The sequence below is a fragment of the Scyliorhinus canicula genome, chromosome 7 (assembly GCF_902713615.1).
Source record: "Scyliorhinus canicula chromosome 7, sScyCan1.1, whole genome shotgun sequence".
In the NCBI taxonomy this organism is placed as follows: domain Eukaryota; kingdom Metazoa; phylum Chordata; class Chondrichthyes; order Carcharhiniformes; family Scyliorhinidae; genus Scyliorhinus; species Scyliorhinus canicula.
In genome coordinates, this window is record NC_052152.1 from 99,335,596 (window position 1) to 99,360,870 (window position 25,275).

The 25,275-nt window shown below is 48.3% G+C and overlaps 1 protein-coding gene across 2 annotated transcripts in view; it reads left to right on the top strand.

Annotated features, from left to right (window-relative positions):
• The window catches only part of LOC119969221 (retinoic acid-induced protein 2-like), a 112,839-nt gene that overhangs the window by 27,044 nt on the left and 60,520 nt on the right, over positions 1-25,275 (top strand). The window contains exon 2 of one of the 2 annotated variants that reach the window (XM_038802542.1): positions 6,454-6,549. The exons of the other annotated variant lie outside the window; for it this stretch is intronic. Coding sequence (XP_038658470.1) covers positions 6,454-6,549 — 96 coding nt within the window. The remainder of the gene's footprint in view (positions 1-6,453; positions 6,550-25,275) is intronic. 2 annotated transcript variants of the gene reach the window in all.

Below are 25,275 nucleotides of genomic sequence, written 5' to 3' on the forward strand. Positions count from 1 at the left end.
TGCACCCCAGAGTGCTAAAAGAGATGGCTAGGGAAATTGCAGGTGCACTAGTGATGATTTACCAAAATTCACTAGACTCTGGGGTGGTCCCGGCGGATTGGAAATTAGCAAACGTGACGCCACTGTTTAAAAAAGGAGGTTGTCAGAGCGCGGGAAATTATAGGCCAGTGAGCTTAACTTCGGTAGTAGGGAAGATGCTGGAATCTATCATCAAGGAAGAAATAGCGAGGCATCTGGATAGAAATTATCCCATTGGGCAGATGCAGCATGGGTTCATAAAGGGCAGGTCGTGCCTAACTAATTTAGTGGAATTTTTTGAGGACATTACCAGTGCAGTAGATAACGGGGAGCCGATGGATGTGGTATATCTGGATTTCCAGAAAGCCTTTGACAAGGTGCCATACAAAAGGTTGCTGCATAAGATAAAGATGCATGGCATTAAGGGTAAAGTAGTAGCACGGATAGAGGATTGGTTAATTAATAGAAAGCAAAGTGTGGGGATTAATGGGTGTTTCTCTGGTTGGCAATCAGTAGCTAGTGGTGTCCCTCAGGGATCCATGTTGGGCCCACAATTGTTCACAATTTACATAGATGATTTGGAGTTGGGGACCAAGGGCAATGTGTCCAAGTCTGCAGATGACACTAAGGTGAGTGGTAAAGCGAAAAGTGCAGAGGATACTGGAGGATACTGCAAAGGGATTTGGATAGGTTAAGTGAATGGGCTAGGGTCTGGCAGATGGAATACAATGTTGAAAAATGTGAGGTTATCCATTTTGGTAGGAATAACAGCAGACGGGATTATTATTTAAACGATAAAATATTAAAGCATGCTGCTGTGCAGAGAGACATGGGTGTGCTAGTGCATTAGTCACAGAAAGGTGGTTTACAGGTGCAACGGGTGATTAAGAAGGCAAATGAAATTTTGTCCTTCATTGCTAGAGGGATGGAGTTTAAGACTAGGGAGGTTATGCTGCAATTGTATAAGGTGTTAGTGAGGCCACACCTAGAGTATTGTGTTCAGTTTTGGTCTCCTTATTTGAGAAAGGACGTACTGGCACTGGAGGGTGTGCAGAGGAGATTCACTAGGTTAATCCCAGAGCTGAAGGGGTTGGATTACGAGGAGAGGTTGAGTAGACTGGGACTGTACTCGTTGGAATTTAGAAGGATGAGGGGGGATCTTATAGAAACATATAAAATTATGAAGGGAATAGATAGGATAGATGCGGGCAGGTTGTTTCCACTGGCGGGTGAAAGCAGAACTAGGGGGCATAGCCTCAAAATAAGAGGAAGTACATTTAGGACTGAGTTTAGGGGCACTTCTTCACCCAAAGGGTTGTGAATCTATGGAATTCCTTGCCCAGTGAAGCAGGTGAGGCTCCTTCATTAAATGTTTTAAAGGTAAAGATAGATAGTTTTTTGAAGAATAAAGGGATTAAGGGTTATGGTGTTCGGGCCGGAAAGTGGAGCTGAGTCCACAAAAGATCAGTCATGATCTCATTGAATGGTGGAGCAGGCTCGAGGGGCCAGATGGCCTACTCCTGCTCCTAGTTCTTATGTTCTTTTGTTCTTATGTTGTATCATTTGTACAATAATATTGATCATAGATTTTGCATCCAAAAAAATTTATCTGGCAATGAAACCTCAGGAACCTAGAAATACTCAGCCGGCAGGGTGCTGGCAAACAAGCCCTCAACAGCAGAACGGCGGAGGAAGATTCACCATCTGGAATGTCTCAATGGCCGTCTGGTGGATGGAAGCTGCAGCAGAATGAAAACTCCAATCGTTTTGCTTTCCTTGCCATTGGATGAGGTTTCATTCTGTCAAGACATGTGTGGAAGTTGGCATGTAATGCTTTCTCCACACTAAAATATATCATGCACAGTTGTCAATCTTTTGCAACACATTTCCTAAACCCTCCGGCGACCAGCAATTGGTGACCCAAGCACTACAAACAACATCAGCCCCTCTACATAGCATTCTGTGACTTCACCAAGGCCTTTGACTCTGTAAATTGTGAGGCATTATAGAAGTTCCTACTGAAGCATGGATGTCTTCCAAAATGCATTACCACCCGTCTCCTGCTTCATGATGATATGAGAGTGGTGATCCTTAACAACAGATAGTTTTGAGGTTAAGGCAGGAGTCAGATATGGTTATGTCATCATTCCAACTCTCTTTTTAACCTTCCTTGCTGCCGCCTGACTAGAGACAAGCTTCCTGCTGGAGTGGTCTTATTTATTGAATGGATGGTAAAATATTCAATTTGAGACAACTCTAAATCAAAGACCAAAACCACCTCAACCTCAGTCATCGAGCTTCAATACACTAATGATGCTGCAATAAGTACTGTGTCAGAAACAGATAGTCAGAGAATTGTTAACATATTTACTGTGGCAGATGAGAAGATGGGACTTACACTCATCATTCAGAAGACCAACGTCTCCATCAGCAAGCCCCAAATGCGTACACCCCCAGGCCCATTGATTGAGATTCATGATGAATGCCTGAAAAATGTGGAATACTTCCAATACCTTGGAAGTTATCTTTCACAGAAGGCTGATATTGAAAGAAATCCAGCATCACCTGAAATCGGCTGGTGTAACCTTTGGCCACCCGGGAAGCGAGCGTTTGAAGATCACAATATCAAAATGGAAACCAAAGCTCATGGTCTATCATGCAGCTGTGACTTCCCACTTTGCTGAAATATGGACAACATACAGGAGGCACCTCAGAGCGCTGGATACATACCGTCAACACTGGCTGAATTTAGGAATTTAGCAAGTACCTGGGAAAATCCAATCTGACCGAAATAAATTCCTGTTCCAGACACTGGTTCATTGCCAATTCCAGTATGTTCTGCATGCAGTCTATGAAATTGATGCGTTAATTAGAAGTAATGTTTATGTCCCATTGCACTGAACATGATTTGACTATGTTGTTTGTGAATATAGGAAACTTGAAGATGTGAATGTTGGCAAAATATGGAATGATCTGTTCTCTGATCATTACATTCTTTACAGATGTCTAATGCAGTACATAAAATGCTGCTGCTCCATATGGTGCTTGTAAAAGTTTAATGGCCCCAGTAACCAACTTAAAAAGTAATATAGTATAAAAAATTATCACAGTACAAAATATGTGGTGCAATATGTTAAGGTATATGTGCCAGAAATGAAAGGATTTTCTTGGACTGTACTTGCACAGTCTCAGAGCAATTGTGTTGATGGATTCAGTTTTTTTAATGTTGGGACATGGACAGGGCCTGTTGAGCAGCATTTATTACCCATCCCGAGTTACTGCAGGGGAATTAAGAATCTCTAGCGTGAGACTGGATTCACATGCAAGCCAGACTGAGTGCAGGTGGTTGGTTCTCTTCCCTGAGAAATATTAGTGAACAGTTGATTTTTTTTACAACAGTCTGGCAGCTTTCATAGTCATTGTTTTCTGATGCCAAATTACCAGATGTATTAAATTCAATTTCACACCTTGCCTTGGTTGGCTTTGCACTCCCAGCCTGAACTAGTTGCTAGTTCAGTACTATAACCAGAACACGAGCCTTACCTGATATTTTGGCACTGGTATCGATAGTTTTTTTTTTAAAAAGCAAAATGTTATTCTGACATATTAAGCAGGCACTCTTTGTGAATCCCATTACAATTCATTATTTTAAAATGTGGTTACTGATGTACTGAGGTGGTAGAAGTGGGTTACACACTCATTACGCAAGATATAATTGCCGCCCTGTTCCTCACTAGCAGTAAGAAGGTGTCAATGAGGAAAGGTAACATACTTTCCTTTTGGAAAGGAGAGAAACTGGGTGTGTAGACTGGCCTGTAGAGTGGCCCATCCAGTGGGAAATCTGGAAGAAATGACAAACGGCAGAAGAAATTGGACAGGAATAATTTTGCAGATTGCGGTGTTTCAACTTGAATTAAAAAACATTACAGAAAGAAGAAAATTGCAAGTTTTATTATTAGGAAACTGTTGATTATTGACACATGACGATTCTGGCTTTGGGTGATTGTGAAGTGTTTGCATGTTCTCCTTCTATACGTGTGGGTTTCCTTTCGTTCCCCTCGCAGTTCAAAGATGTGCAGGTTAGGTGGATTGGCCATGGAGAAAATTGTCCCTTAGTGTCCAATGATGTGCAGGTTAGGTGGGGTTAGTGTGGGGGAGAGGGCGTAGGTGGGGTGCTCTTTCAGAAGGTCGGTGCAGACTTGATGGGCTGAATGGCCTCCTTCAGCGTGGTAAACGGCAGTCTGTCCGGCCTGTCTGGGTAAGTTAAATTCCTGGTTGGTATATAAATCAGTCCGCTAATGGTGGTCAGTAAGGTGACGGTCTGTCGCTCTTCACTGGTGATAATGTTCATGCAGAAAAATGTCTTTTGACGTACCGGGCCCAATTATCCAAGTCGGCTTCAAAAGGCTCAGGTTTACCTTTGTATGCCATACTTGCCGCCTGGAGAGCAACCTTCCGAGGTAGTTGAAAAACGGTCCATGTTCGCAGCAACTCCACTTGATCCTCATCGCCAGCGTTGTAGACAGAGGCAAAGACTCCAAGAGAGGCCAAGCTGACAGGGTGCAACTCTCTTTGTTCCATACTAGTCACAATAATCACTCCTCTCCACTCCCCACAGGGTCTCCTTTCCCGAATGGCTTCCAGGTCAGGGTTTATACCCTGTGGGGTGCTTCTTCAATTGGGAGGAAGTGCTGCTTGAGTAGTCACCTGAGTAGCTCATAATCTGAGGTGTAGGAGAGCAATCGGACGCTATACACGTTTTGTCCCTGTAGGGTGTCGTAACAGGTGGATGCTCTTTCGGAGGGTTGGTACTGACTCAATAGGCTAAATCGCCTCCTTCTGCACTGCAGAGATTCTGTGAATTATATATTATGAAGCTATGGTATAATATATATGTGGTCAAATTTAGATCAATGATATTTACTAATGTGGCTCCAGTCTAAATACATTGCGCGATATCAGAGGTGGTAATGGGTCTACTGGGTAGTCTCTGAAGGGTTCTACATGCACAACGCTTTGTGTACACGCTTTGTTCTTATTATAATTCATGGTCCCTGTTCAGCTAATTATATACTAGCTAACATCAGGATGACAAGTAGGATTTAGGTATGATGTGTGAACATCACAGCAATTTTGAAAAATAAATTTAGAGTACCCAATTATGTTTTCCAATTAAGGGGCAATTTAGCGTGCCAATCTACCTATCCTGCATTTCTTTGGGTTGTGGGGGTGAAACCCACGCAGACACGGGGAGAATGTGCAAACTCCACACGGACAGTGACCCAGGGCCGGGATTCAAGCCCGGGTCCTCAGCGCCGTAGGCAGCAATGCTAACCACTATGCCACCATGCTGCCCTACAGCAATTTTAAGGATATGAATAAATGCTTTCCTTTTAGAATAAAAAAAGGTTCTATTAATCATGAGTTGCAGAAATTTTCTGTGAACTCTTAGCATGCTAACTAATCTTTAAATGTAACAATCTGCAATGCAGTGCCAGAAAGGGTGGTGGAAGCAGATTCAATGGTGAGTTTCAAAAATTGATAAATATTTAAAGAGGAAATATTTGCTGGCCAACAAAAAAAAGCGCAGAAGTGGAACAAGTTAGATTGCTCCTTTAAAGTACCAGCACTGAATGGCTTACCTCTGTGTTATATGACTTTATGATTCTGTGGGGATAAAATTTCAAACCCCCCTAAAATTGATATTGTGAATGTGGTGAGATTAACCAGTGCTAATTGATTCTGATGCCAAATTCGTGCTGCCAGTTAATGAACATGATTGCAGTGTTCAGCTAGTGCTAACTGCACTATTGAGTGAGTGCAGGGGGTCAGAATTGTGAGAGGCTGACACCAGATAAAGCTAGCCTGCACTACTTAAAGGGACCCTGCACCTCTTAAAGGGGAGGTTCATCTTGACTAAAGGAGGTTCTGAAAGTCATTCTACAACTGATCCTGATCTGCGAAACACTCACAATGGTCGAACAAGTGAGAGTGCAGGCTCAAAGAGTTTACAGCGCTGGCAGAAAGCTGTCCAGACAAACTCTCAGAAGGTTGTGAGACCAGATAGCCGTCGGCAGTCAATGCCCGGGGTCCAATCCCAAGGGTTTGAATGCAATGTCACAAAATGTTCAGTGACCTCATAGTCAAAGTCAGTGAATGCATCTTCAAATGCCGTACCCCACCATTTGCACTACTACCCTCGGACACTGCTATACTGCTTAATGCAGCACAGCCATATCACTCACTTACCAATGTTCGCTAACAGCCAGGGCTCATATCTCAATATCTCAGCCTCATCTCACCCTCACGCATTTTAGCACTGCTGCAGGCCTCACTCACAGCCATATCTCACAGCTTGCACGCTCTGCCAACAATTCGCAGCTACATCACCCAGATTGTATCACACTCATTGACACACTTCCCTCTCTCTTACAGGACAATAACCAAAAACAGCAGCTGCATGTTCTTACCGCGATGGAAGAAACTGTGCTCACTGTCATTGAAGTGGCCGTGCTGCGGTCATGGCCAGTGGTAAGGGCTAATACAATAAGATCTTCTACAACCATTCCTCCTTCTCACGTATTACTTCATTTCCACGATCACATCTGATTTTGAAGGCCGAGTCCCAACACAGTTTATTGAAAATATATATATATTTTTTAAATAAACAATTTTATTGAGGTAGTTTTTGGCTTTGTAAACAGTTACAGACATCAACAGAAAGAAAGCAAAAAAGGCAAAAATGTGCAAACATCCATGTACTTTCAATACTTCAATTGTAACATACTGCACAAGCCCGCTCGTCTCCCACCAGTACTACCCGCCATATTTTCCCTCCTACTCTATGAAAATATTTTTAAACAAGTTTTTGATATTTTAACATTTTAAACACACAATATAGCCAAGAAAAAAACAACACAACACCCACCCTCCCCACTAACCTCAACCAAACACCACATTTTGCCCCCACTCCCCCATTAACAGCTGAAGGAAACAAGCTCCTTGAAATGTAGTACAAACAAACCTCATCTCCTGTGGAACCCCTCACTTGTCCCCCTCAAGGCAAATTTCACCTTTCCAGATACAAAAACTCCATTAGATCCCCCAGCCACACCGAGCATTGAGTTGAGCAACTGACTTCCACCCAATAGAACCCGCCCGCAAGCGATCAGCGAGGCGAAGGCTGAAACATCTGCCCCCGCTCCCGTCTGCAGTTCTGAAAAGTTCGACACCCCAAATATGGTGCAGAAGAACAGACTCCAATATTTCTCCAACTTAAGGCAGGACCATAAGTATAAGCATATGTGCCTGATTGGTCTGGCCCCTCCCACACCGCTCACAAATATCCTCCACACCTTAAGCAGCTGGCTCATCCTCAACTTAGTCAGGTGCGCTCTATGTACCACCTTTATCTGTATCAACCCCAGGCCTTGCACATGAGGTTGAGGCATTCACCCTCCCCAGTACCTCACACCACAACCCCATCTACAGCGCCATCCCCAGCTCCTCCTCCCACATGGCATTAACTCCCTCCAGTGACGCCATATCCTCCTCCAAAATCCTCCCATAGATCACCAGATGACACCCGTCCAGCTCCATCACCGACAACATCTCCTCCAACAGCGAGGAGGGTGGTGTCACAGAAAGGTCGGAAAGACCTCTTTCGCGAAATTCTGCACCTGCGTATACCTGAAAACCTGCCCCGTGCGACCCCAAACTTCTCCCCGGACTCCTCCAAACATGCAAACCGCCCTTCTAGAAATAGGTGCCTCATTTCCATCACCCCATACTCCTCCCATCCCTGAAACCCAGTATCCATCCTCACTGGCTCAAACCCATGGTTAGTCAGATCGGCAGCAACTTCAAGCCCCCCGCCCCTAACCTACAGTGCTGCTGAAATTGCCTCCATATTTTCAATGTGGCCATCCCCATCGGACTCTCCGAATATTTCCCTGGAGTAAATGAGCGTGGCATCATTGCCAACGCCCGCAATCCTGACTCCTTACAAGAGCCTGCCTCCATCCTCACCCACATAGCTTCTGGCTCCCTTCTCCAGCCCTGCGCCTTCTCTGTGTTCAACGCCCAACAATAATACAACAGGTTTGGAATGGCTAGGTCCCCTGAATGTCGCACTATCTGAAGCACCGACCTCCTAATCCTTGCCAAGCACCTGGCTCCAACACAGTTTATGCCGAAATTATTCAAAAAGGTCATAGGCGAAGATACATTACCTGAATCCCTGGAGCTAGACCGAACCCACCATATTAATTGACCGAAACCTCACCCATGAACCATTGTATTCCTTTACTTTTATTCATATGTATGCCACAGTGACACCGTAGTTAGCACCGCTGCCTCACGGTGCCAGGGACCCAGTGCGATTCCAACCCTGGGTGACTGTTTTTCCATGTTCTCCCCGTGTCTGCGTGGGTTTCCTCCGGGTGCTCCGGTTTCTCCCACAGTCCAAAGATGTGCAGGTTAGGTGGACTGGCCATGATAAATTGCCCTTAGTGTCCAAAGGTTAGGTGGGGTTACAGGAATAGGGCGGGGGAGTGAGCCTGGGTAGGGTGATCTTTCAGAGGATCGGTGCAGACCCAATGGGCCGAATGGCCTCCTTCGGCACAGTAGGTATTCTATGAATCCACTTCCATCGCTTCAAAGATAAGGAGCTTGTTTTTGGATGGGCAAAGAAGCACCGTGATATTACTTACCAGAGCCACTCACTCAGGGTCAAGTGCAGACCTAGCAAGGAGGTGTGCCGCATTCAAGCCCACGCTGTATAGGAAAGGAATTTGTTTCGGGCTGATTCACCCTGCCTGGTTCTGCATTACATTTACCAGAGAAATCACTTCTTTGATGCACCAGACGAGTCAGACGCTTTCCTCCAGCGGAGCATATTTATTTCTTGACAGGCTTACTAAGTTGTGGTTTTGTTTTTGGGTGATTGAATACCTGTATAGGCCATTTAATATATTCAAAATTAAGGTCCGGGTCGATTCTTTGTTTACACTAGAGTTCTTGCCGTATTATATAATGTAGCTCATATCATAGAATCATAGAATTTACAGTGCAGAAGGAGGCCATTTGGCCCAATGAGCCTGCACTGGCCCTTAGGAACGAGCACCCCACTTAAGCCCACGCCTCCACCCTATCCCCCTAACCCGCAACCCCACCTAATCTTTTTGGGCAATTTATCATCGCCAGTCCACCTAACTGCACATCTTTGGACTGTGGGAGGAAACCGGAGAACCCGGAGGGTGGTCCACCCCCTGCAGGGGTACCAACCTTAACAAGGTTGGTTAGTCAACGGATGTCATACAAGACACAATACCTGCTGCTCACCTTGTTTATAATGGAGAGCCTAAGATTTGATTAATGTTTTATTTAGTTAAAGGTTTATTATCACCGTTTGTTTTTTGTTCGAGTGGTTTGGGAGTGTAATGAATGCACTGGAGATGGGCTGGGTGGGAGGGGTTTCCTACATTGATAGTAATCAAAGACCTTTTTGTATTTGGTCATTTTCATTCTGTAATAGATCCTCTTGGCTGTGCTTTCTTTTTCATTCAATTTACTGACTCTTTTATAAAGTTTTCCCGTATGTATGACTAGCTCAGGCAGTCAGGGTGGTCCAGCGTTCTCAATCTTAGTCACATGGAATGTTAGGGGGTTAAATGGCCCAATAAAACGTTCCAGTGTTTTCACATCTCAAGAGCCTTAACATTGATGTTGCATTCCTTCAAGAAACGCATCTTCGTGTCAGAGATCACATCAGGACGGGCAGCACGCTGGCACAGTGGCTAGCACAGCTGCCACACGGTGCCGAGGTCCCAGGTTCAATCCCGGCTTTGGGTCACTGTTCGTGGGGAGTTTGCACAGTCTCCCCATGTTTGCGTGGGTTTCGCCCCCACAATCCAAAGATGTGCAGGGTAGGTGGATTGGCCACGCTAAATTGCCCCTTAATAGGAAAATAAATTGGGTACACTAAATTTATTTTAAAAAGAGATCACACCAGATTGTGTAAAGCATGAGTTAGTCAGGTGTTTCACTCCTGCTTTAACAGCAGAGCTAGGGGACGGCAGATTTGATTAACTAAAGAATACAGGGCGGGATTCTCTGATCCTGAGGCCAAGTGTTGACGCTGTCGTAAACGCTGTTGCGTTTCCCGACAGGGTTAATGGGGCCTCAGGATCAGCAATTCTTACCCTACAGGGGACCGGCATGGCATTGGAACGACCCATGCCGCTGCAGCAGCCGATCCCGGTGTCAACTGAGTGCCGTGGGGTCCGCGCATGCGCAGTGGCACCGGCGCCAACGCGCACATGCGCAGTGGCTCCCTTCTCCGCGCCAGCCCTGACGCAACATGGCGTAGGTCTAAAGGGGCCGGAGTGGAACAAAAGATGCCCCCAGCCTGAGAGGCCGGCCTGCCGATCGGTGGGCCCCAATCACAGGCCAGGCCACAGGCGGAGGCCCCGCGCCAACCACGCCGGTGCCAATGGTAACGTGTCCCGTTGTCGGGGCAACATGGCATGATTCGCGCCTGTCGCAACGATTCTTCGGCCCGGCCCTGGGCTGAGAGAATCCCGCCCACAGTTCTCCCCCTTTGATGTAATCTCAGACCTTGGTGGACATTATAGAATAGGCACACTTTTTCAAACCCCTGTAGTTTCGATGAATGTCTATATCTTTATCTGGGACTGTACAAAATTTATCACATCGCTTCTATCTTCCCTTCCTAATCTAGACACCCACAATATTATTTCCAGAGGGGATCAAACTAAATTACAGATCTGACTTCTGATGGAGGCCATGGAATGAGCTGTCGCACATTTGGTGGCTCCCGCACAAGGTGGTATTTTTCGGTCCTTTCCCCGTCTGACGGGTGAAGGTTTTGGATGGAAAGAGGTGTAGGAGTCCCAGGAGAAGGTCTAACTCCTCTGGTGTGGCTGGTGGATGGATCTACAAACTAGGAGTGAGTTGAGAAGAAAGGAGCTGTTGGAGCAAAAGAGTCTTCGTGGTGCGTCACAGACTAAGATGGCGGAGGGCAAAGGGGCTGTTCTGCCCAGCCAGTGGTCAAGGGAACAGTTATTGGAGTTTCTGAATGCTGCGTTCATCCTAGTGTAATTGATCAGACTAGACTAAGAAAGGGATGGGTCAGGCAGGTATTTCATTCGGGGCTGGTCTCTAAGATTAGAGGGGTGCGATCCTGATTAATAAGCAAGTGTCATTCGAGGTGGGAAAAATAGTTGAGAATTTGGCTGGTCGGTACATCATGGTTAGTGGGAAGCTGGAAGGGCTGCCGGTGGTGCTCGTGAATGTCTACGCGCCAAACTGGGATGATGTGGAGTTTATAAGAAGGATGTTGGGGAAGATCGCGGACCTGGACTCGCATAAGCTGGTCATTGGGGGGGTGGACTTCAACACAGTCATTGACCCAAGGTTAGACCGGTCGAGCTCAAGGACAGACAGGGTGCCAGCAATGGCAAAGGAACTAAAGGTGTTTATGGAACAGATGGGGGGAGTAGACTCATGGAGGTTTGGGCGGCCAAGAGTGAAGGAGTTCTCTTTCTACTCACACGTACATAAAGTGTATTCCTGGATTGACTTTTTCATCTTGATCAGGACTTTACTGATGGGGTAGTGGACACTGAGTACTCAGCGCTCATGGTCTCGGATCATGCCCCATACTAGGTGGACTTACAGGTGAGCAAGGAGGGTGGCCAGCGCCCGCACTGGAGATTGGATGTCGGACTGTTAGCGGATGAGGAGGTGTGCGGGCGGGTGAGGAAATGCATCTGGAAGTTAATGACATGGGGAAAGTCTCGGCAGCGATGGTCTGGGAGGCGCTAAGGCGGTGGTCAGAGGGGAGCTGATCTCGATACGGGCCCACAGGGAGAAGGTAGATACAGCAGAGGCGGATCGACTGATAGGAGAAATACTTCAGGTCAACAGGAGATATGCGGAGACCCCAGAGGCAGGGCATTTAAGGGAATGACGGAGGCTACAGGTGAAGTTTGGCTTGCTAACTACATGGAAGGCGGTGGAGCAGCTGACGAAGGCGAGGGGGGGGGGGCGATTGATGAATATGGAGAGAAAGCCAGCAGAATGCTTGCGCAGCAGCTCAGAAAGAGGGAGGCAGCCAGGGAGATTGGGAAAGTGAAGGACAGAGACGGGAACTTGGTTGGAGATTCAGCAGCGGTTAACAGGGCGTTGAAGGAGATTTATGGTAGGCTATATGAATCAGAACCCCCAGCTGGGCCGGAAGGAATGAGGCAATTTCTAGGAGGGCTGGAGTTCGCGAAGGTGGACCAGGGGTTGGTAGAAGGGCTGGGGGCCCCGGTTGGGCTGGAAGAAATAGCAGAAGGGCTGAAGTCCATGCAGTCGGGTAAAGCCCCGGGGCCGGATGGGTACCCTGTGGAGTTTTATAAAAAGTTCTCTGGGATATTGGGGTCGCTGTTGATGAGGACATTTAATGAGGCAAGGGAGAGAGGGGGGCTTCCCCCGATGATGTCACAGGCCACTATCTCATTGGTCCTGAAGCGGGACAGGGACCCGGAGCTATGCGGATCCTACAGGCCGATCTGCCTACTAAATGTTGATGCCAAACTGTTGGCCAAAATCTTGTCCTCTGTTATCCGGATGTGATTGGGAAGGACCAGACGGGATTCGTTAAGGGCAGGCAGTTGGTGGCCAATGTTAGAAGACTGCTGAATGTGATCATGACACCCCCAGAGGGTAGGGACGTGGAGGTAGTGCTCGCAATGGATGCAGAGAAGGCTTTTGACCGGGTGGAATGGACCGATCTTTGGGAGGTGCTGGTGCGGTTTGGGTTTGGATGGGGCTGCATCAACTGGGTCAGGCTGCTGTATCAGGCGCCTGTGGTGAGTGTACAGACGAACAGGTTGACATCGGGCTGTTTTAGGCTGCACCGGGGGACAAGACACGGATGCCCCCTCTCCCCACTGCTGTTTGGGCTGGCCATAGAGCCGCTGGCAATTGCTCTGAGAGCCTCAAGGGGCTGGATGGGGCTGGTTCAGTGGGGAGGGGTTGCAACACAAAGTCTCGCTGTATGCAGATGACCTGCTCCTATATATATCTGACCCACTAGAGGGGATGGGCGAGATTATGAGAATTCTTGGGGAATTTGGCCGGTTTTCGTGGTAAAAATTGAACATGGGGAAAAGTGAGATGTTCGTGATCCAGGCAAGGGGGCAGGAGAGGCGACTGGGGGTGTTGCCATTTAGAGTGGTAAGGGGAAGCTTCCAGTATTTAGGCATCCAGGTGGCACAGGAATGGGAACGGCTGCATAAGCTAAATTTGACCCAACTGGTGGACCAAATGAAGGAAGACTTCCGAAGGTGGGACATGCTATCACTGGCTGGGAGGGTACAGACAGTGAAAATGACGGTCCTCCCGAGATTCCTGCTTGTTTTTCAGTGCCTCCCCATCTTTATTCCACAGGCCTTTTTTAAACAGATAAACAACGTGATCTCTGGCTTTGTATGGGTGGGCAAGACCCCGCGAGTAAAAAAGGTGATGCTGGAGCGTAGCCGGGGGGAGGGCGGGTTGGCGGGTTGGCGCTGTCAAACTTTAGCAATTACTATTGGGCGGCAAATATAGCCATGATTAAGAAGTGGGGGTGGGGGGGAGGAGCAGTATGGGAGCGAGTAGAGGTGCATCATGTAAGGGTGCTGGTTTGGGGGCATTGGTATCGTTGCCGCTGGTACGATACTGCCGTTCCCGCTGGTACGATACTCCACCAGCCCCGTGGTGGTGGCAGCCCTGAGAGTCTGGGAGCAATGGAGGAAACATGGGAGCAGAGGGAGCATCGGTCTGGTCTCCAATCTGCAACAATCATCAGTTTGCTCTGGGGAGGCTGGATGGAGGGTTTCGGAGATGGCATAGAGCAGGGATCAAGAGGATGGGAGATCTGTTCATAGAGGGGAGCTTTCCCAGCCTGAGAGAGTTAGAAGAGAAATTTGAATTGACGGGAGAGAATGAGTTTAGGTACCTGCAAGCGCGGGACTTCCTGCGCAGGCAGGTCTCAACCTTCCCGCTCCTACCACCAAGTGGGATACAGGACAGGGTAGAGTATGTATGGGAAAGGAGAGTGTTTCGGACATCTATAAAGAACTCATGGAACCCACACTGAGGAGCTGAAACACAAATGGGAAGAGGAGTTAAGAGGAGAGAAAGAGGATGGTCTCTCTGGGCGGATGCGTTGAGTAGAGTCAACGCATCCACATCATGTGCCAGGCTCAGCCTGATACAATTTAAGGTCGGTCACCGGGCACACATGACAGTGGCCCAGATGAGCAGATTCTTTGGAATAGAAGACAAGTGTGCAAGATGTGTGGGAGGACCAGCGAACAATGCTCATATGTTCTGGGCGTGCCCGAAGCTTAGGGGATTCTGGCAGAAGTTTGCGGATGTCATGCCCAAGGTGTTAAAAACTAGGGTGGCACCGAGTCCAGAGGTGGCGATTTTCAGAGTGTCGGAAGACCCGGGAATCCTGGAGGAGAAAGAGGCAGACGTTCTGGCCTTTGCCTCCCTGGTAGCCCGGAGACGGATACTACTAGCTTGGAGGGACTCAAAGCCCCCGAAGTCAGAGGCTTGGCTGACTGACATGGCTGGATTTCTCTGTCTGGAGAAAATCAAGTTCGCCCTGAGAGGGTCAATGTCAGGGTTCGTCCGGAGGTGGCAGCCGTTCGCTGACTTGTTTAGTGGGGGGGGGCTCGTTTAGTTTAAATTATTAGTATGTAAGAAAGGTGGGACCTATGAGGGAGGAAGATGGCCTCTGCACCATGTTTATATTTGCATGAACACTGTTTCTTCTGTTGTTGATACAAAACTACAAATACCTCAATAAAATGTTTTATAAAAAAAAAAGGTCGATGCGCCGATTGTCCTGTGCGAGGCTGAGTCTCATTCAGCTGAAAGTGGTGTTCCGGGCGCACCTTACGAAGGCTGGAATGAGTTAATTTTTTTGTACGGTGGATCATAAATGCGGTCGGTGTCTGGGGGGCCCGCCACATCATGTGCACATGTTCTGGTCATGCTCAAAGTTGGCAGACCTCTGGAGGTCCTTTTTTTGAGATTATGTCAGCAATCCTGAACATTGGCTTGGAGCCTTGCCCATTGGTGGCGATGTTTGGAGTTACAGTTGTGCCGGATGGGGGTCGGGGCTGATGTCCTGGCCTTTGCCTCACTTGTGGCAAGGAGGTAGATCCTCATGGGCTGGAAATCGACTACACTGCCCAGCGCATTGGCTTGGCTGGGTGACTTGATGGGGTTTTTACACGTCGAGATGGTTAAGTTTACCATGTGAGGGTCAGTGGAAGGGTTTTACCGCAGATGGCAGCAGTTTATATTGTACTTTAAAGAGCTGGTCAACTGTTAGCTGTTAGGAGGCGGGGATAGGCTGGGTGGGGGGGATTTAGTAACTAAGTTTTACTGTTGTAAGGAAAGGTGCGGGTGGGGATCCTTACTATTTAATTGTTAGTCCGTGTTTTTGTCGGCTTTGTGTAAAAATGTAAAAAAAGAAAAGCACAACGGTGGGCCAACAGTTATGCCGCTGGCTTGGGGGGATGTGGGGAGGGGGGGGGGTGGCTAGCGGTGTCCATCAGGGCTGGGGGGAGTAATGGTGGGGCGGAGGGGGGTGACCATTATCACATGCCTCCCATTTTCCTTGAATATGGGTGTTACACTTGCGGCTTTCCAATCCACTGGGACCTTCCCAGAAACTGGGGAATTTTGGAGAAATTACCACCAATACATCCACAGTCTCTGCAGTCATTACTGAGAATGCAGGTCATCAAGGTGCAGGTGATTAGCCTAGGATCATATTCATTTACCTGGTACTTTTTCTCTAGTGACAGCGATTGCTTTCATTTCCTCACTCGCTTTTACCTCTTGATTTGCGACTATTCTTGGGATACATTTTGTGTCTTCCACCATGAAGACAGATACAAAATACTTGTTCAAAGTTTGTGCCATTTCTTTGTTTCCTGTTAGTAATTCCCCAGCCTCGTCCTCAGGGACCAATAGATGCTAGCTGCTCTCTTTTAATATACTTGTGGAAGCTTTTACTGCCTGTTTATATATTTTTTGGTTATTTCCTCTCATTCTATTTTCTCCGGCTATTTCTTTTAGTCCTCCTTTACTGATTTCTAATTTTTTTCCTGATTTTCTGGGTCGCCACTAATCTTTCCAGCATTATACAACTTTTCCTTCAATTTGGTACCATCCTTAACTTTCTTTGGTATCAACAGATGGCTCATCCTGCTCATAGAATCTTTCTATTTCAATGGAATATTTTTGTTGAGAGTTATGAAATAAATTCTTAAATGTCTGCCACTGCTTACCTACCAACTTACCTTTTTACTAATTTCCCTGTATATTTTAGCCAATTCAGTTTTTCAGACCTTTCTATTTGCCTATATTTAAGTTTAATGTACTAGTTTCGTACCCCGAAACTGAATGTGAAATTATAATCACTCTTCCCTTGAGGATCCTTTATTATGGTAGCCATGATGTGGAGATGCCGGCGTTGGACTGGGGTGAGCACAGTAAGAAGTCTTACAACACCAGGTTAAAGTCCAACAGGTTTGTTTCAAACACGAGCTTTTGGAGCACGGCTCCTTCTTCAGGTGAAGAAGGAGCCGTGCTCCGAAAGCTCGTGTTTGAAACAAACCTGTTGGACTTTAACCTGGTGTTGTAAGACTTCTTACTACGATCCTTTATTATGGCATTGTTAATCCTGTCTCAATACACATCAGCAGATCAAAAATAACTTATTCTCTGGTTGTTTCCGCAACACATGATGAATTATGAAACTATCCTGAACATACTCGATAAGAATCTTTAAAAAAAAAAAATATTTATTAGAGTCACATTAACACTGCAATGAAGTTACTGTGAAAATCCCCTAGTCGCCACATTCTGATGCTTGTTCGGGTACACAGAGGGTGAATTCAGAATGTCCAATTCACCTAACAAGCACGTCTTTGGGACTTGTGGGAGGAAACCGGAGCACCCAGAGGAAATTCACGCAGACACAGGGAGAACATGCAGACTCCGCGCAGGCAGTGACCCAAGCTGGGAATCACACCCGGGTCCTTGGCGCTGTGAAACAACTGTGCTAATCACTGTGCTACCTTGCCGCCCATGAACTCATCCTCCAGGCCACTTTTGCCAATTTTGATTTATCCAATCTATATGAAGATTATTGCACTACCTTTCTTGCAAGCCACTATTATTTCTTGCTTTATACTCTGTCTCACTGTGTAGCTACAATTGGGGACCCTCTTGGCTACTCTTACCAGTGATCCCTTGCTATTTTTTAACTTCACTCGAACTGATTCTACCTATTGATCTTCCAAGCCAAGATCATTTGTCACCAGTGTACTTATCTCATCCTTTATTAACAAAGCTCCTCCACCTTCTGCGTTCTGCTATAGCTTAAAGAAAACGCACTGGGCGGATCCTTGCACCCTGTGCACAGAGTGCAGACTGAGGTGAAAAAAAGTGGCATGTAGCTTTCCTGCTGCACAACTGAGTTGTCTCTCCAGATTCTCTGTCATCCTGCACAGACAATCTTGTTGTGGGGGGGGGGGCATGGTTTATGCCATCATGCTGATGGAGTGGAGCCTGATAGAGCTGGCCAAGATATTTAATAATGAATTTACAGTCCACTTATTTGGGTTGTCTCAGAAGAGGATGAGATGTTTATTGTTACTAAGTTATAGGCAGGAGGTATTGTTGCTGGAATTATCATACAAATGCTTATGCCTGTATCAAATTCATCTCTATTATTTTAACAGAGGTGCTCAGTAGGCAGCTTAATGCCCAAGCTACCAAAGGAGGAATTATACTTTATAAAATAATATCACTGAATGTGATTTTTATTTTTGTGTGGCTGAATTTATCAATGGAAAAGAACTTTGGGATAGTATAATGCAGGAGTTTACCAAACATTGATTGTATATTCATATAATCTGACATTTTTTGATATGCTTTGTGTCTTGAAATGTATTAATCTGAAATGATATTAAAATTACATCAAGGTCATTTTAATGAACCTAAACTTTGATAAAATGCAATGATTCATAATTGGCTATTAGAATACTGATTGCTGCCTAAGTTGGGTGCTCATAACAAACAGCCTCAGTTCTGACGATGCAGAAAAGTGAAATCAACTGGATTGTAACAGTTGAGTGGCATGTAAATTACGAGAATAATCCCAACTTCGCATTTCAAGGGTAATAACTAGTTTAAAATGTGATGTATATTTTCAAAATGGTGTCCATTATGATGTTACATTGTTCAATATATACTTTCAAGTAGCATATTTTTTTTTTGAATAAATGGATTTAATCTTGAAGTTGATATGGATAATTGTGTGCAGCACTTTAACATAATTGGGTTCCTGCATAAATAATATGGGTTTGGAGAAGAGAACAAAAATAAAAGTATTTTTGAATAAGCGAGATGTGTGTAAATGTGTTCCTCCTGTGTTTTCTGATTGTCTTTTCTATTATTATCTCATGTCAGCTTTTCAAGATATTTTGCATCTCACTTTTGTGCTTCATCTCATTCTGCTTGGTCTCTGCTTGTAAATCCACTTCACCAGCTTTCAGAATACCTGCTGTACTGGTGACTTCATAGAATGGTTATACTCATTCTTTGTGCCATTGCAAAGCAACTTTGACCTCTGAGCCGTTCAACATGTGCTTTAACATTAATGTTAAAAAAACATTCAAACAATCCACTGGACTGACTTTAAAGCTTTAATGGAAATGAAAAGATTCTTTACGAACATTAAGATTCTACCAAGCAGCATCCTATGCCTTTATTTAACAATGTGTGTGTAGATTCTGCTTATCCTTGATAACAGGCAGTGCAGCTTTAGTGGCCCAGCCAATATTGCGCTCAACATTGTGTTAGTGAAAAACAAGCAAGTGCAATACAGCTGCACCATCTGGTTCACGGTATCTTTAGTTTCAAAGATCACTTTAAATGAAAATAAAGAAATATGGTAATATGGGATTAAAACTACTGCTCGTGGAGTACTTTGCAGATGAGAGCTACAGCTCAATAGAACTGCACATTGGGCAGCGCTGTTGCTTCACAGCAACAGGGTTCCAGATTTGATTCCTGGCTTGGGTCACTGACTGCGGAATTTGCTTGTGTCGGCGTGGGTTTCCTCCGGGTGCTCCGGTTTCCTCCCACAAGTACCAAAAGACGTGTGCTTAGGTGAATTGAACATTCTGAATTCTCCCTCTGTGTACCCAAACAGGCTTCACAGTAACTTCATTGCGGTGTTAATATAAGCCTACTTGTGACAATAATAAAGATTATTAATCAGAAAATAGCAGTGGACGTAGAATGTGTTGCACTATTTTAAACTATTTAAAAACAAAGATGAATATTTACCATCTTACTATTATCATCATGCACCAAGGTTTTTTTTTTAATAAACAATTTTATTGAGGTAGTTTTTGGCTTTATAAACAGTTACAGACATCATCAGAAAGGAAGCAAAAAAGGCAAAAATGTGCAAACATCCACGTACTTTCAATACTTCCACCGTAACATATTGCACAAGCCCGCTCCCCTCCCACCGGTACTACCCGCCATATTTTCCCTCCTACTCTACTCTAACCCCCCCCTGCTGACGCTCACTCTCCCGCAAAGAAGTCAATAAATGGTTGCCACCTCCGGGTGAACCCCTGCACAGAACCCCTCAAGGCGAACTTGATTTTTTCCATCCCCAGGAAACTCGACATGTCCGCAAGCCACCACTCCGTCTTCGGGGGCTTTGAGTCCCTCCACGCCAATAATATTCGTCGCCAGGCTATCAGGGAAGCAAAGGCCAGCACATCGGCCTCTTTCTCCCCCTGGACGCCCGGGTCTTCCGAAACCCCAAAAATTGCCACCCCTGGGCTCATCACCACCCTTGTTTTTAGCACCTGGGACATGACCCCCGCAAATCCCTCCCAGTACCCCCTCAGCTCAGGGCATGCCCAAAACATGTGAACATGGTTCGCTGGTCCTCCCGCGCACCTAGCGCATTTGTCCTCTATCCCGAAAAATTTGCTCATCCGAGCCACCGTCATATGGGCCCGGTGAACGACCTTAAATTGGATCAGCCCGAGCCTAGCACATGTCGCGGTCGAGTTTACCCTACTCAGGGCCTCTGCCCACAGCCCATCCTCCATTTCCCCGCCTAGCTCCTCCTCCCATTTAAGTTTCAGTTCCTCTGTCTGGGACCCTTCCTCCCTCATGAGCACCTTATAAATACCCGAGACTCTACCCTCCCCTTCATCCCTCCCAGAGACTATTCTGTCTAGGATCCCCATTGGCGGGAGGCGCGGGAAAGATGGGACCTGTCTACGAACAAAGTCCCGCAACTGTAGGTATCTAAAATCATTTCCCCTTACCACCCCAAATTTCTCCTCCAAGCTCCTCAGACTCGCGAAGCTCCCTTCCAGGAATATATCACCCACCCTTCCCGCCCCTGCTCGCCGCCATACTCGGAACCCCCCATCCATACTGCCGGGGGCAAACCGATGGTTGTCGCAGATTGGCGCCCAGACAGACACCCCCATCTCCCCCACATGCCTCCTCCACTGGCCCCATATCCGCAGGGTCGCCACCACCACCGGGCTGGTGGTGTACTTGGCCGGCGGCAGCGGTAGAGGAGCCGTGACCAGGGCTTCCAAACTGGAGCCCCTGCACGAAGCCGCCTCCACCCGCTCCCAAATAGACCCCGTACCCACCATCCACTTCCTTATCATAGCGATGTTGGCCGCCCAGTAATAATTGACCAGACTCGGCAAAGCCAGCCCTCCCTCGCTGCGGTTCCTCTCCAACATCGCCTTCTTTACCCGCGGAGACTTTCCCGCCCAGACAAAGCTCATGATCAGCCCGTTAACTCTTTTGAAGAAGGACTGTGGGATAAAGATCGGGAGGCACTGAAAAATAAACAAAAATCGAGGGAGGATTGTCATCTTTACAGTCTGCACCCTCCCTGCCAGCGACAGCGGGAGTGCATCCCATCTCCGAAACTCTCCCTTCATTTGCTCCACCACCATGGCCAAATTTAACTTATGCAGCCTGCCCCAGTCTCGTGCCACCTGGATTCCCAAATACCGGAAATTTTCCTCAACCAGCCTAAACGGTAGCCCTCTCAATCTGTTCTCCTGGCCCCTTGCCTGGACCACAAACATTTCACTCTTGACCGTATTTAATTTGTATCCTGAGAACTGGCCGAACTCCCTCAGCATTCCCAGTATAGTTCCCATCCCGGTCACTGGGTCCGACACGTACAGGAGCAGGTCGTCTGCATAAAGAGAAACCCTGTGTTCAACCCCGCCCCTCACCATCCCCTTCCAACCCTCTGCGGCTCTCAGCGCCATCGCCAGCGGCTCTATGGCCAGCGCAAACAGCAGCGGGGAGAGCGGGCAGCCCTGCCTGGTCCCTCGGTACAACCTAAAGTACTCCGACACTTCTCTGTTGGTCCTGACGCTGGCCCTCGGGGCCTGATATAATAATTTGATCCAATCCACCAATCCCTCCCCGAACCCAAACCGTCCGAGCACCTCCCATAGATAGTCCCACTCCACCCGGTCAAAGGCCTTCTCGGCGTCCATTGCCACCACTACCTCCACCTCTCTACCCACCGGGGGCATCATTATCACGTTGAGCAATCTCCTCAGATTGGCCGCCAGCTGCCGACCTTTCACGAACCCCGTTTGATCCTCCCCAATCACCTCCGGTACACAGTCCTCCATTCTCCCCGCCAGTACCTTTGCCAGGAGCTTGGCGTCTACATTAATCAGGGAGATTGGCCTGTAGGACCCGCACACCTCCGGGTCTTTACCCCGCTTCAATATCAGAGATATGGTGGCTTGTGACATTGTCGGCGGCAGGGTCCCTCTGTCCCTTGCCTCATTGAAAACCCTCGCCAAGACCGGGCCCACCAGCTCAGAGAACTTCCTATAAAACTCTACTGGGTATCCATCCGGCCCCGGGGACTTCCCCGACTGCATGGCCTTTAGGCCCCCCAATACCTCCTCTACTCTAATCGGGGCGCCCAGCTCTTCCACTTGCCCCCCCCAACTGTTGGGAATGTTAACCCGTCCAGAAACCTTTTCATCCCCTCCGGTTCTTCCGGCGGCTCCGAAGTATACAGCTTACGATAGAAGTCCCGGAATACCCTATTCAATTCTGCCGGATCCTCCACTTTGCGCCCCCCCTCGTCCCTCACTCTACCTATTTCCCTGGCCGCCTCCCTCCTCCTGAGTTGCTGCGCTAACAGTCTGCTAGCCTTTTCCCCATACTTGTACACCACTCCCCTCGCCTTCCTAAGCTGTTCCACGGCCCTGCTCGTGGATAGTGCCCCCAGTTCCGCCTGTAGCCTCCGCCTTTCCCTGAGTAAAACCTCCCCCGGGGACTCCGCGTGCTCTTCATCTATCCGGCCCATTTCCCTGACCAATCTATCCATCTCTGCCCGGTCTGCCTTGGCTTTGTGGGCCCCAATTGAAATCAGCTCCCCCCGAACTACTGCCTTTAGCGCCTCCCACACGGTTGCCGCTGAGACCTCCCCAGTGTCATTCACCTGCAGGTAATTTTTTATACATTTCCGAAGCCTCTCGCAGATCCCCTCCTCCGACAGCAGTCCCACATCTAGCCTCCATTGCGGGCGTTGATAACTCGCTCCCCCGAACTGCAGGTCCACCCAATGCGGGGCATGGTCTGAAATGGTAATTGCTGAGTATTCCGTGTTCTTTACCTCCCCCATACAGTCCCTGCTTATTACAAAGAAATCTATCCTGGAATATACTTTATGGACGTGCGAGTAAAACGAGTAGCCCCTTCCTGTTGGCTGTCCCTCTCTCCAGGGGTCCACTGCCCCCATTTGCCCCATAAACCCTTTCAGCTCCCTTGCCATTGCTGAGAGTCTACCCGTTCTGGGACACGACCAATCCAAAGTCGGGTCAAGGACCATGTTAAAGTCCCCTCCCATTATTAGCTTGCGAGAATCCAAGTCCGGGATCTTCCCCAGCACTCTTTTAATAAAGTCCACGTCATCCCAGTTCGGGGCATATATATTCACCAGCACCACCCTTCTCCCCTCCAGTCTGCCCCGTACCATCAGGTATCTGCCCCCCCTGTCTGCAGATATGCCCTCTGCCTCAAATTGCATGCGCTTGTTGATCATGATTGCCACCCCTCTGGACTTCGAGTCCAAGTCCGACTGGAAGACCTGGCTAATCCAGCCCTTCCTTAGCCTGGTCTGGTCTGACACTTTCAGATGTGTCTCCTGCAACATAATTACGTCCGCCCTCAGGACCCGCAAGTGCGCGAACACCCGCGCCCTTTTAACCGGCCCATTCAGTCCCTTGACGTTCCAGGTGATCAGCCTGGTCGGGGGGCACATCCCACCCCCCCCACCCCGCCGGTCAGCCATAGCCTTTCTCGGGCCGGCCCCTGACCCGTGCGCCGCGCCATTCCTGGCCCGCCCTTTGGCTGCCTCCACCCTCGACCTCCTTTCCAGTGCCTATTTCAAGTCCCTCTCCCGTCAGCAGAACAACCCCCCCCTCCCCTAACCCCATCCCCCGATACCCCCACCCCCGCCATCTACTGGCTGTAACTTCCCCCCCCATCTGACTTCCTTGACTAGCCAATCTGCTAGCCCGGTGACTCAACACTCCGGCGCCTTCCTGTCCCATTCCCCTTGTTCCCCCGTCCTCCTCCCCCCCCACTGGGGCAAGCCGGTTCCAGTGTCTTCCACGAGCTGCACAAAAAGCCCAAACAGGAAAAAAAAACATAAAAAGGGAAAAAACCACAGAAAAAAGAGAAAAAGCACATAAATGTCCATGAACAAAGGAAAGAGTCTCAAATGTTCCGCTTGGCCCCTTTGGCCCAGCAAACCGTTGAGCAGCGGTCCAGGCACATTCGGCGTTCCTTCCCACAAAAATCCTCGGGCCCTAACTCGCGTCCTTGGGGCCTCCTTTCGGGACCAGCCCCAGGTCCCTCACAAAATCCATCGCTTCTTCGGGCTCGGAGAAGTAGTGGTGTTGACCCTGGTGCGTGACCCATAGCCGGGCTGGGAACAGCAGACCAAACTTCACGTGCTTCTTGAACAGCACCTCCTTGACATTCTTAAAGGCTGCTCGCCGCCGAGCCACCTCCTGGCTTAGATCCTGATAAATGCGGAGAACACTGTTGTTCCACGTGCTGCTCCTGGCGCTCTTTGCCCACTGCAGCACCCGCTCCTTGTCCACGAACCTGTGGAACCTAATCACCATCGGGCGGGGGGTCCGCCCGGCCGCCCCTGCCTTGCCTGCACTCTGTGTGCCCCCTCCAGCTCCAGCGGTCGTGGAAAGGCTTCGGCTCCCATCAGCTGCTTCAGCAGGTCTGCTACAAACGCTGCAGCATCAGCTCCCTCCGCCCCCTCCGGGAGGCCGACCATCCTCAGATTGTTCCTGCGGACTCTATTCTCCAGCTCCTCCACTCTGTCCAGCAGTCTTCTCTGCCGCTCTTTCAGGCCGTCCACTTCTACCGCTGCAACCGTTTGCGCATCCACCTGCTCCTCCACCGCCTCTCCCAGCTCCTTAACTTTAACATCCTGGGCGTCCATCCTCTGGTTCAGCTGATCCACCGCTTTCTGGATTGGGTCCAAGCTGTCCCGCTTCAGCGCTTCAAAACTGGACTTCATTACCTGGAGCATATTATCCAGCGCCAACTGGATTGCTGAGTCCGGGGTCCGTGTGTCCGCCATCTTAGGTCCCAGGTAATTTTCTTCAGGTCCTTGTCTCTGTCCCTTTTTCTCCTTCTTCTTCTGCCTTCTGGAGTCCTGCTGTTCCATATGCCGCAGCCCGCTCCTCAGCGCCTTCGCTGCCGCTTTCCTTTGCCCAGCACCTTAAATTTTTCCCCCCTCCTGGGCATCTGAAGTGGGTCCAAGCTGTCCCTCCTCAGCAACTCCAAACTTTTTTTTCCCTTTGTCCTGGAGGAAGGAAGGTCCGTGGGTCCGCCATCTTACCCTTCAGGTCAGCTTCCTCCTTGCCTCCGTCTCTCTCTCTTTCTTCCTCACCTGCTGGCCTCCCACACTTTCATTTTCTGCAGCCCGCTCTCCTCTTCTATTCCCGGCAGCCTTTCTGCCGCCTCCGTGGTCCCGCTATCGCGGGGAAACAGCTGTTCAGGCCCGCCGGAGTGAGAGCCCACTGAATGTGCGGCTCACTCGGACATCGCCGC